Consider the following 13201-nt stretch of genomic DNA (forward strand, 5'->3'; position numbering starts at 1 on the left):
ACCAAAAAATCACCACAGTCTATAAGATTCACTTTTTTATCGCATACCAAAAAGTCACCACTGTCTATAAGATTCACTTTTCTATCGCATACCCAAATATCATTACTATCTATAAGATTCACAATTCTACCGCATACCAAAAAGCATTACTGTCTATAAGATTAACAATTCTACTTTATACCGAAGAAATCATCACTTTCTTTAAGATTAACAATTCTAACCCATATCAAAAAATCATCACTGTCTATGAGATTCACATGTCTATACCACATACCAAAAAAATCTATAAGATTCACTTTTCTACCGCATACCAAAAAATCACCACAGTCTTTAAGATTCACTTTTCTACGACATACCAAAAAGTCACCACAGTCTATATGATATACTTTTCTATCGCATACCCAAATATCATTACTATCTATAAGATTCACAATTCTGCCGCATACCAAAAAATCACCACAGTCTATAAGATTCACTTTTTTATCGCATACCAAAAAGTCACCACTGTCTATAAGATTCACTTTTCTATCGCATACCCAAATATCATTACTATCTATAAGATTCACAATTCTACCGCATACCAAAAAGCATTACTGTCTATAAGATTAACAATTCTACTTTATACCGAAGAAATCATCACTTTCTTTAAGATTAACAATTCTAACCCATATCAAAAAATCATCACTGTCTATGAGATTCACATGTCTACCGCATACCATAAAAATCACCACTGTCTATAAGATTCACTTTTTTACCGCATATCAAAAAATCACCACTGTCTATAAGATTCACTTTTCTATCGCATACCCAAATATCATTACTATCTATAAGATTCACAATTCTACCGCATACCAAAAAGCATTACTGTCTATAAGATTAACAATTCTACTTTATACCGAAGAAATCATCACTTTCTTTAAGATTAACAATTCTAACCCATATAAAAAAATCATCACTGTCTATGAGATTCACATGGCTACCGCATACCATAAAAATCACCACTGTCTATAAGATTCACTTTTTTACCGCATATCAAAAAATCACCACTGTCTATAAGATTCACTTTTCTATCGCATACCCAAATATCATTACTATCTATAAGATTCACAATTCTACCGCATACCAAAAAGCATTACTGTCTGTAAGATTAACAATTCTACTTTATACCGAAGAAATCATCACTTTCTTTAAGATTAACAATTCTAACCCATATCAAAAAATCATCACTGTCTATAAGATTCACTTTTCTATCGTATACCCAAATATCATTACTATCTATAAGATTCACAATTCTACCGCATACAAAAAAGCATTACTGTCTATAAGATTAACAATTCTACTTTATACCGAAGAAATCATCACTTTCTTTAAGATTAACAATTCTAACCCATATCAAAAAATCATCACTGTCTATGAGATTCACATGGCTACCGCATACCATAAAAATCACCACTGTCTATAAGATTCACTTTTTTACCGCATATCAAAAAATCACCACTGTCTATAAGATTCACTTTTCTATCGCATACCCAAATATCATTACTATCTATAAGATTCACAATTCTACCGCATACCAAAAAGCATTACTGTCTGTAAGATTAACAATTCTACTTTATACCGAAGAAATCATCACTTTCTTTAAGATTAACAATTCTAACCCATATCAAAAAATCATCACTGTCTATAAGATTCACTTTTCTATCGCATACCAAAAGATCACCACTGTCTATAAGGTTCACAATTCTACCGCTTATTCTACCAAAAAAAAATAATTTTATTGATCTTTCAAGAGTATTTCGGATTATGTTTAATGCATGTAGTCTCGGTTATCTACTAATATAGCGATTGCCGAATTCGGGAACACGTATTTTATGTAAACATTAAAAAGGAAATCGGTGTGGTTTTAATTTTAGTAAAGATTATGTTGACAGGTATTAAAAGTTTGATTTATAGCTATAAACAAAGGTAAACGAGTTCTGCTTTACATGGCAAACTTGTCATGCTAATTTTTTTTTGGATATGTGAAGAAAAATGAACTGTCTGGCCGCTTTCCCCTTTTCTTCACCATGACCTCTCCAATAATGTAAACATGGCAGGGCACAGCCGGATGCATTTTATCTGTTTATGACAATCTGCACGTACACAAAAATTCAATTGATAGCAGTTTTCTATCTTGATTATATTTTTTCAGTTCCATGACAACATGTTTGAATGGACTGATGTGATTTATTGGAAAGAAAAGGTAAGTCAGCTGATTCTACTAGCCTGCATTTAATGTGCTCAGTTGATTGTGGGTTAGGGGATGTTAAATATTGTTTTCCTTTAGCACCATATTGCATTAATCCAAAGTACATGTAAAAGAAACATTCTTTAATGATGTGAGACTGCAAGATTAGCTATTTGTTTTTGGAGCAAGAAATTTGAATTTATTAGCTAATATTGCATAAGTCTGTGATTGAATGAAACATGTTCATTAGGCCTGTTATATTTATCTCTCAGCTGATTCAACTTTGAATTGCAATATTTAATATCATGGTCAACCTTGACTTCATTAAAAAAAAAATTATGCAACAACAAAAAAATACTGAGATATAGTTAAAAAATAGTGATTGCATCCTGATTCAGCATTTTTATCCTAGCTCAAGTATTTTCCACTTGACATTTCTAATTTCTTACTTAGGCCTTCCATTATGATTCCAGAAAAACCTTACAAGATTATGATGTCACATTTGCAAATTCCACTCTTTGTCTGAATGTGGGATAGTGCTATCATAATCTGGAATGATGATTTTTTTGATTTAAAGGAGCACTTTTACTATCTGTTCGACCAATCATACTTTAGTTTCAGAAACAGGAATTTTTTTGAGCTTACATAGTCAGTAATAGTGTTCACAGCTCATTGTCGAAATTTGAGCCTTCAAATCCATGTGTATCCATAATTATTCATGTTTGAAAGTTAAAAATTCGACTTGAATTTTAGTGAGACTTTGCCATATTATAGAAAACACATATATAGGAATAGACCGTGAAATTTCTAGTATGAGATATTTTTGAAGGGATTATGCGATTTTCGTGCGTTTTAGTACTTCTTAAGACTATTAAAGCACAATAAAGACCCAAATCAATCCCCGAAAATGTTGACTGTTCCCATTTAAAATGGGAATGATGCAAATAGAAGCTTTAGATGTCTCTGATGTGAAAACAAAGGTTAGAAACCCCAATTTGAATCTTTGGATATTGAATTTTAAATTTCATCTGATTTATTTCAGTAAGAAAATAACTTCAAAGGTGTCTCTGCTTTTGGATAATTAAAAACATGGCACAGAGACTTGGTGAAGAAAATATAAACAACTTAGAGAAATTAGTTTGTCAGTTATGTGGAACTTTAGAAAATCTTTCATTGTGTGGTGGTTGTAGGGACACATGGTATTGTTGTAAAGAGCATCAGAAAGCTGATTGGAAGAAACATAAGGGATCTTGTAAACGTGCTCGCAAAAAGAACATTCCTGTGGGCAACATAGCAAGTGAAAATGGATGTAACGGGGCTGAAAAACCTAATAAAAAAATTGAAAATGAAACTGAAGCATCTTTCTCTGAACATATTTCTTCCAAATGTAAGGAAAACACACAAACCGAAAATCTGCAAAGTGGCCAAAAACAGTCTTCTGAATCTTTTCAGACAGGATCTAGTGTAAACCCAGCTAACCTTGGTGAAGCACAATGTGTACGTAAACTGTCAGACGATAAAATGGGTACTGGCACGTATTTAAAAGTGTTGACATCTCGGTTTGATATGCTTGCCAAGTATGTTGTGGAATGCCTAACAAAGTATGGTGTTTGTGTGATCGATAATTTTCTTGGTGATTCAAAGGGCACCGAAGTCCTTGAAGAGGTCAAAAGATTACAGCGGAAAGGACTTTTTACCGAAGGACAACTTGTGAACTCTACAAATAGCACTAGCCAAAATATCCGTGGTGATGTGCTAACATGGGTAGATGGTTCTGAGAATGGTTGTTGTAATACACACTTTTTGATATCTTGTATGGATGATATTATCTTACGCTGTGCTGGTCAATTAGAAAGTTATGATATCCAAGAAAGAACAAAGGTATGATATTTACAGTAAAAGACATTGCAAAGAAGTTTTCTGGCATAGTTTTGGCATATATTGTAATCGTCGGATCGGTCCGTCTGTTCCTATTTGGCTTGTCATGCTCACTCTACAGGCTACTGTACTGTAGGCTATGGATTCTGTTGATTTTTATTTTGTGGGTCAATGTCATTTTTAAGGATGATTCCTATGGATTTTAGTGATGATCTGATAATTTTTCACTGAAATATCGTATTTGACCTAGCGTTTTCACTCTAGCTAATTATTAACTATATTGTGAAAGTCATGTTCACTCTATAACTACTGTACTGTAGGCTATGGATTCTGTTGATTTTTATTTTGTGTGTCAATGTCATTTTTAAGGATGATTCCTATGGATTTTCGTGATGATCTGATAATTTTTCACTGAAATATCCTGTCTGACTTAGCGTTTTCACTCTATATTAGCAACCTATATATAGTGCAACTCTATATAATAATGTTGTATTTTAGGCTATGGTAGCATGTTATCCTGGTAATAAAACTGGCTATATTAAACATGTTTGTAGTTATATAATGTTATATTTTAGGCTATGGTAGCATGTTATATTGGTAGTTAAATTGGCTATTTTAAACATGTTTATAATATAAATGATGTTATATTTTAGGCTATGGTAGCATCTTATCCTGGTAATAAAACTGGCTATATTAAACATGTTTGTAGTTATATAATGTTATATTTTAGGCTATGGTAGCATGTTATATTGGTAGTTAAATTGGCTATTTTAAACATGTTTATAATATAAATAATGTTATATTTTAGGCTATGGTAGCATGTTATCCTGGTAATAAAACTGGCTATATTAAACATGTTTGTAGTTATGTAATGTTATATTTTAGGCTTTGGTAGCATGTTATATTGGTAGTAAAATTGGCTATTTTAAACATGTTTATAATATAAATAATGTTATATTTTAGGCTATGGTAGCATGTTATCCTGGTAGTAAAACTGGCTATTTTAAACATGTTTATAATATAAATGATGTTATATTTTAGGCTATGGTAGCATGTTATCCTGGTAATAAAACTGGCTATATTAAACATGTTTGTAGTTCTATGATGTTATATTTTAGGCTATGGTAGCATGTTATCCTGGTAATAAAACTGGCTATATTAAACATGTTTGTAGTTATATAATGTTATATTTTAGGCTATGGTAGCATGTTATATTGGTAGTAAAATTGGCTATTTTAAACTTGTTTATAATATAAATAATGTTATATTTTAGGCTATGGTAGCATGTTATCCTGGTAGTAAAACTGGCTATTTTAAACATGTTTATAGTATAAATGATGTTATATTTTAGGCTATGGTAGCATGTTATCCTGGTAATAAAACTGGCTATATTAATCATGTTTATAATATAAACAATGTTATATTTTAGGCTATGGTAGCATGTTGTCCTGGTAATAAAACTGGCTATATTAAAAATGTTTATAATAAAAATAATGTTATATTTTAGGCTATGGTAGCATGTTATCCTGGTAATGAAACTGGCTATTTTAAACATGTTTATAATATAAATAATGTTATATTTTAGGCTATGGTAGCATGATATCCTGGTAATGAAACTGGCTATTTTAAACATGTTTATAATATAAATGATGTTATATTTTAGGCTATGGTAGCATGTTATCCTGGTAATAAAACTGGCTATATTAAACATGTTTATAATATAAATAATGTTATATTTTAGGCTATGGTAGCATGTTATCCTGGTAATGAAACTGGCTATTTTAAACATGTTTATAATATAAATAATGTTATATTTTAGGCTATGGTAGCATGATATCCTGGTAATGAAACTGGCTATTTTAAACATGTTTATAATATAAATGATGTTATATTTTAGGCTATGGTAGCATGTTATCCTGGTAATAAAACTGGCTATATTAAACATGTTTATAATATAAATAATGTTATATTTTAGGCTATGGTAGCATGTTATCCTGGTAATAAAACTGGCTATATTAAACATGTTTATAATATAAATTATTTTATATTTTAGGCTATGGTAGCATGTTATCCTGGTAATAAAACTGGCTATATTAAACATGTAGATAATCCTAATGGAGATGGAAGATGTGTTACGTGTATTTATTATTTGAATAAAGGATGGGATGTTACAGTAAGTGTATTAGAAGTATCAATTTTAAAGGGACAGGTTAGCATCCTGTTGACCAATTATACCTTAGTCTCAGAAGATGAATTTATTAGCTCTAAGCTTATAAATGTATAGCAGTTTTCAAAGCTCACCATTGAAATTTGAGTCTTCAAATCCATGTTTGTCCAGAATTATCTGTGATTGAAAGCTTAAAAGAGACCTTGTCTTTTCTTGAGCTCGGTCATATATAGAAAAGACATATATAGAAATAGAAAATGAAATTCCTAGTTTTGGTGATGATCTGATAATTTTTCACCGAAATATCATGTCCAACTTAGTGTTTTCACTCTATTAGCTATATTGGCAACTCGTGCTCACTCTACAGGCTACAATTCTTTATGGATTCTTTTTATTTTTATATGCCCACACATGTATGTATAATCCTATAGCATCAGTAAGCTTACATCATTGATTTTTCGGCAGTGAAGCATTTAATTGAAAAATTTCAAAAAACTTTTCACTTTGTTTATACAATAATTTTAGATTACCTAAAACAGAAACTAGTCATTATTCCTTCTTTTCTATTCTTATCTTTTTTAAATGTAGAAACATGGTGGAATGCTACGTATTTATCCTGAAGGACAAGATTTAGTGGCAAATATTGAACCAACCTTCGATAGAGTGTTATATTTCTGGTCTGATAGAAGAAATCCGCACGAAGTTAGAGAAACAATTAAAGAAAGGTAATTGAAAGGAATATTATTTATAGGGAAACCCTTAGGCACAATTTCCAATACTTTTTAAAATTATTTCATTTAAATGAATTAGTTATTATATTATTTTGATTAAACGAAATACATTGTATAAATTAACTTGTTTGAACAAAATAAGAAATACTTTGGCTTTGGGTACAGTCTTTTTTAAAGATGGGTTTCCTTATTTTTTTAGGGTCAAGCAAACTGTTTGATGAATTGATGTTTCTAATGAATTATCATGTATTCTTAATCATATCATTACGTTCTTATTGGATATAATTAAGAGTTTTAACCAAGCATAAATAACGTTGTATGTACAGTCTGGATAAACAAAAAAGTACTTTTTGACCTTTTTTGATCGGCCACTCATTGGAATTCTACTGGTAATTCTCTTCTAACAGGGTTCGCACAGCCTTGAAAAACCCTTGAATTCGTCCATTGCCTTGAAAAACCTTGATTCCAAAAAAAATCTTTGAAAACACCATAAAAAACCCATTTTCTCTTGAAGAGTCCTTGAATTTTGAGTCAAATTGTGTATATTTTTATCATTAACCCCATTGACAAATATTAACTATCTTTATTGATTTCACAGTTCAGAAGTTAGGTACATGTGTATTCTGTCAGGCTAATATCCTTGAAAAGTCCTTGAATTTCAAAGCCCAGATTCCTTGAAAAGTCTTTGAATTTTTGAGTCAAAGTGCTGTATGAACCCTGTCTAATTTAGCTAATTATAAATTAACTATGAGCATGTGAGACAAACAGGTATTTTTCCAAGTCATTAGAACACCTTTACTTTCTATTCATATAAGTATTAAAATTTCCATTTTCATGAAAATAAGGGAACCCATCTTTAAGAAGAATTGGGTTTGGACAAATCTGTAAATTGAGAACAAACAATTCTCATTTATATTATAATTGTCAGCCTGTCATGTTGCTTTATTAATGTGATGTTATTTTTTTATTGAAATTTCTGTACTCACTATTTTGAAGAAATACTGATTGATTTTTTCATTGTCAAATATTTTCCTGGTTACCTTGCAGAGAACAATTTAGTTTGAAAAATTAGTTGCTGCAAAGTTCAGTTTTGGCTATTCAATTGATCTTTTGATTTGCATTTCATTTTTTGAAATGGATTCTGTAGCAATTAAAAAAGTTGAAGTTGTAGATATACAATATTAAATATTATTATATAAGAAAATAATAACTTGTTAATAAGATACAATGGAGTCAGCTGTTTTTAGACTAAGAAATTTTGACATTCCATAAGGTTACGTAGACTGCAGAATTTTAATCTTATCTTTCTTGATCTGGCAGAAAATTCTCACAAAACAAATAAATTTACATTTTGATTTTATGTGCAGATCGTAAATTGTAGATGACAAATTTTAATTTTGGTTTATCATAGGAAAAATTGGATAGCAAGAGAGTTTCTTTTGACTTTCAAGCAGGGTTCTATTTAAGTGGTATCTCATCACAGTTTGTGAGTCAAAATGACCCCTTTTGCAATCCATTTTTCCAATGATTAGCCAAAATGTAAATTTATCACAACAATCTGTAACTCTATTCAAATTGTATGCTTTTTGTGAGAATCTTCTGCAAAATCTAGAAATATATGGCAACTCTCAATTGTCAAGATTGAAATGAAGTCTGCAACTGGAACATTTTGAATTGCTTCCAAATATTTAAGAAACGTGAATCAAACTTTAATATGATTAACCCAGGTTGAAATTTGGTGTGATAAATCTAAATTGAACGCTGCTCTCTAATGATTACAATGTATTATGACTTAACTTAAACCCTGCTTTTTGATGAAACATGATGTATTTTCCAAAGTTATTTTTGGACTTTCATACAAGGTCATCCATTTTATTTAGGTATGCAATTACTATATGGTATTATGATAGTAAAGAGAGGAGAAATGCCCTGCAAAATTCTAGAGGTAAAAATCTTTTTTTCTTTAGAAATTTAGATGGCAATATCATCTTAAACTTTTGTGCAAAACTATTTATTTTACATGCTTAGTCTGAGCAACAAAAATTCCTTTGGACAGTTAGCTATTCACAAGGTTTTTGGTTTTCATCAATTTTTACCCAGGATGTGATCAAATGTTTTGCAGGACAAAGTCTTTGTTACTTCTCACTAGTCCTGTGTATCACCAATGATAAAAATGAAATGAAAGAATTGAATGGAGTTTTACAACATACTTTTTTGCACCATTAGGGCTAATGTAGTCAAGACCAAGCGCAATAAGTGCAATAAGGGAAATTTTGCCAGGACAGCGGGATAGCAAGTTCTTTTTCAATTTCCAACTGTCGAGGGATCTTAACCTTGCACAGCCTGTACCGCATGGGGCCTTGGTTTCTTGTCCCATCTGAACAACTAGACGCTTTTTCCATGTCAGCCCCTCTTACCTGCATCACTGGACATTTGAAATCAAATTGCAAAGGCAAATTCTTTTGGTTATTTCAGAGTCTAATAAATTTCATTGTTATTTACAGGTCCTAAAAGAATGGCTGTACCTTTGTTTAACAACCGATATTGAAAACCTGTCAACGATTATTATACTATTATGTGCTTCCATACTAAAGAGCATGTCAAATGGTGGAAATGAAATCAAATGAAATGTTCTTGTGAATTTGTGATTAAATCTACTGTGAAATGATGCTACTTATTTTAGTAGAAACAAAATTGTGTGGAATTTCCCTTAAAACCATATTTGTGGAAACCTAAATTTGTGCACATTTTGGGAAGTTTTTCAAAATTAATTTTCTGTATTAATTAGCTAAATTGATTTGAATACCTCAGTTTTTAAAACCATGTTTTTCTAGAATTATTCACCATAAGGGCAAATTGCTGTTTGCTTACAGGGACATGAGTCTGGACTGGTTGACAAATTATAAGAAAATAATCTGCCTCCCTCTTGCCCCACGCATGATCTCGTCTTATGGGACAATTTACCATCCGAACTGAGATTTTTAAAATCTAGTGATATCTTGACAGGACAGGTGTACATTTTAGGGGGTTGATTTTAATCTTGAATATATGTAAATAGTCTTCAGAAGTACTAGGCATGTACGAAAATCGCATAATTCCTTCAAAAATATCTCAAACTAGGAATTGTACTCACTATTTCTATCACAGAGTATCTTAAATTGTCAGTTTAACTTTCAATGGCGGATAATTCTGGACACACATGGATTTGAAGGTTCAAATTTCAAAGGTGGGCTGTGAACACTATAACTGATTGCTGATTGACTTAACTAAAAAATTCCCGTTTCTGAGACTAAAATATGATTAGTCACAAAAAAGATGTCCCTTTAAGAAAAACCTAAAAACTTTATTGTTTAGTAGTGCTTTAGTATAAATATTTTCTCCATTCACAGAAATATCTTAATCTAAGGTGCAAGAGAAACTGAAAAGTAATTTGCACTATATAAGTCAACTATTTTTAAGGTATACTTAGTTTTTCCAAAATTTATTCAAATTTTCTAGTAAATTTTCCTTGTACATCATTATTGTAGTTCTCCAATGAAGATGTCACTGTAAAAATATCCACTTTGCCTGTTGTTGCTTCTATTGGTGCATTTCATTAATTTGTAGATGAACTTCATGCTGTTTTCTAATGAAATGTGATACAGATAGCTAAGATTGATCTGTATTTTCTTTTTTTTGTTAGATAATAATATTCATTTTAAGTTAAACCAATACATGTTATTTTACATCTTCACAATCTCAAGCTATTACGAACTTATACCTTGACTGCAATAGCAACTTTTTTTTGTAATATAATACAGCCAATCAGAATCCTCGACGGAAAGACGTGAACATTGTGGCTTTCTGTCGAGAGCTCTGATTGACTGTATTCACTAGCATACAATCCAATCAAATTGCAAACCACTGTGATATGGAAAGGTGGCTGTTGCAGTCAAGGTATGAGACGCAGTGCGTAATAGCTTGACATATGTCATATTCAGATCTATACATTATGATGTTGATTTTAACTTTTAATTTATATTGCGGGCAAAACAGTGTTTGTCGCCGATTTTTGTCAATTTTTTTTAGATCTTTCACATATGCCTGTGCTTCCACAACAAGATTATCGCGTTGCCGACATGATTTATAGTTTAAAACCAGTTTGATATTTGTTGTCAGTTGTTTAATCATCTGTGAGATAGAGCGTCATCATCCAATCAGAATTATTTTACTTTCAATTGCATATTCAGCACGTGAATATCGATATTATGGAAAACGACCAAGGCCGTTCATATGCCGCAGCTTTACTAAATGGTTATCTATGACACAACAAGAGCATCTGGCATTCGAAAGTTCAACAGTCTTCATATAGACTTAGGCTACATAAAAATTATTCAATCATTTGTTGCTAATCAACTCTAGAATAGTAATGAGAGTCTAAGATTGTCATTGATAATTCCAGCGAATAAAAAAGGTTTGATAAGGAAATTTCTAATTTTTAGTCATTTTCTGCTTCTCATGCTGTCTCTAATTGGGCTGGGTAAAATAATCGAAATAATCAATTATCCTCACTGTTAATTTATAATTTCGATCATTGATTATCAAATTTCATAATCGATTAAATGCAAAAAGTTATATTTTCTCCAGTGTACCTTTTAACAACTTGTAATCCCCTCCACATAATTTCACTTCAGCACATAACTTACCCACAATAAATTATGATAAATTATCAAAGCATTAATATACTTCTATGACACAAAAAATAACCCATGAAATTTTGATTTAAACGTTATTTATTACATAAATGTTTTTTTTTAAATACATACAAATATATATATGGTCAATTCAGAAACAAGTCGGGCTTATGTAAATCCGTCTTGACCGTTCTCTAAAAGCATGATAAGTGGAAAATATAAGTGTAGGATTGAATATAAGAATTGATAGTTGAAGTATAAAGTATTGCCGAAAATTGTCAACTGGTTGATAGTTTGGAAAGAACTAATTAGGTACACAACACCATGAAATTTTGGCATGCTTCTTTTTGTATTTACAAGGTTTCTCAGTTGAAATATATTTCGATTATTGATAGATAGCTTGCTGTCAATAATTGATGTCAAGTTGGTAATCGATACTCAGTTCTAATTTCTAGTAGAAAAGTGTGTTTATTTTATATGTAAAATTATAAAACCTTACAATGGACCTTCTACAGCAAATGACATGCATTTGAAGATTTATTTTGATTATTTGTCAAACAAATGAAAAATATATAAGAAATCACAATTGTTGGGAAGTTTCTAAGTTAACAAATGGTTTATTTCCTTATTTGTTTAAGTGTAATTTCCTCATATCATAATAGAAAATTGTAAGATTATTTGATTTTTTCTTAGTTTATTATTGATTGAGTGTGTGATTGTTGATTGAGAATGGATAGTAGAAGAGATAAAGTGTCTTAGAGTCCAAGCTATATTATATTTATTAAGGTTTTGAGTAATTATTTCCATTCAATTTCTCTTATTCAGCATATTACTAACCCAACAAATATGGCCCAACCCTTGGCACACAAGTGATATATATGGGTGGTATGCCGGCACGTTTAGGAATTTTAGGTTGTAACATTGCGGTTAAGCAATGTTACGAAAGCACAGGCACAGGAATGTAGACGTAACCTCTAGTGATAGAGTAGTGTTTGTGAAGTTAGTTTGAATAATAATATACAATATTTGAAATGCAAATCCATAATCTTCCGAATCTGAAATATGTAAGAAGAATACTGGCTAGACGTAAAATGTCACATTTTATGAGAGTTGCTCTAACCAATGATTGGCTTGCTAGTTTTTTACTTTTTTCACCATGTTAAAAGCCATGGTTCATCTTTGTATAAATTCTAAAATTTATGCAAAATTTGGTTTTTAACATGGTGAAAATCTCAAAAACTAGCATCCAGAAATGGGTTGGAGCAACTTCCTTAGATAATATGCTAAGAACGGGTTGGTAATTTTTCTAGGATTACATATACCCACAAACTTTCAAACACATATATTCAGGTCAGTTTAAATATCCCATAAACTTAAATGATGTCTTTGAATGGCACATAGCAATTGTGAGTACGATATATAGACATCAGCTTTATGGAACAACAATCACTGGTTAAAGTTTTATGCNACGTTTCAACATGATTCCCCCGTCCTCCTCAGGCACATAATGATAAGAAGTGATGAG

General features: G+C 30.9%; 2 protein-coding genes across 2 annotated transcripts in view; one reads left to right on the top strand and one right to left on the bottom strand.

Moving 5' to 3' along the window:
• The window catches only part of LOTGIDRAFT_154927 (hypothetical protein), a gene marked incomplete at both ends in the record, with an annotated part of 5610 nt that extends 2921 nt beyond the window's left edge, over positions 1-2689 (bottom strand). Inside the window, 5 exons of the mRNA XM_009065432.1 lie at positions 275-553; positions 717-824; positions 988-1095; positions 1439-1546; positions 2677-2689. Coding sequence (XP_009063680.1) covers positions 275-553; positions 717-824; positions 988-1095; positions 1439-1546; positions 2677-2689 — 616 coding nt within the window. The remainder of the gene's footprint in view (positions 1-274; positions 554-716; positions 825-987; positions 1096-1438; positions 1547-2676) is intronic.
• Positions 2690-3316: 627 nt separating this feature from the next.
• Positions 3317-9031, top strand: LOTGIDRAFT_107905 (hypothetical protein; the record flags this gene model as incomplete). Its single annotated transcript, XM_009065433.1, has 5 exons — positions 3317-3689; positions 3774-4108; positions 6159-6278; positions 6861-6997; positions 8884-9031. 5 exons carry the CDS (start codon positions 3317-3319, stop codon positions 9029-9031), a joined length of 1113 nt encoding a protein of 370 aa, XP_009063681.1.
• Positions 9032-13201: the final 4170 nt, after the last annotated feature.

The sequence above is a fragment of the Lottia gigantea genome, assembly GCF_000327385.1.
Source record: "Lottia gigantea unplaced genomic scaffold LOTGIsca_7, whole genome shotgun sequence".
NCBI classification, from domain to species: Eukaryota; Metazoa; Mollusca; class Gastropoda; family Lottiidae; genus Lottia; species Lottia gigantea.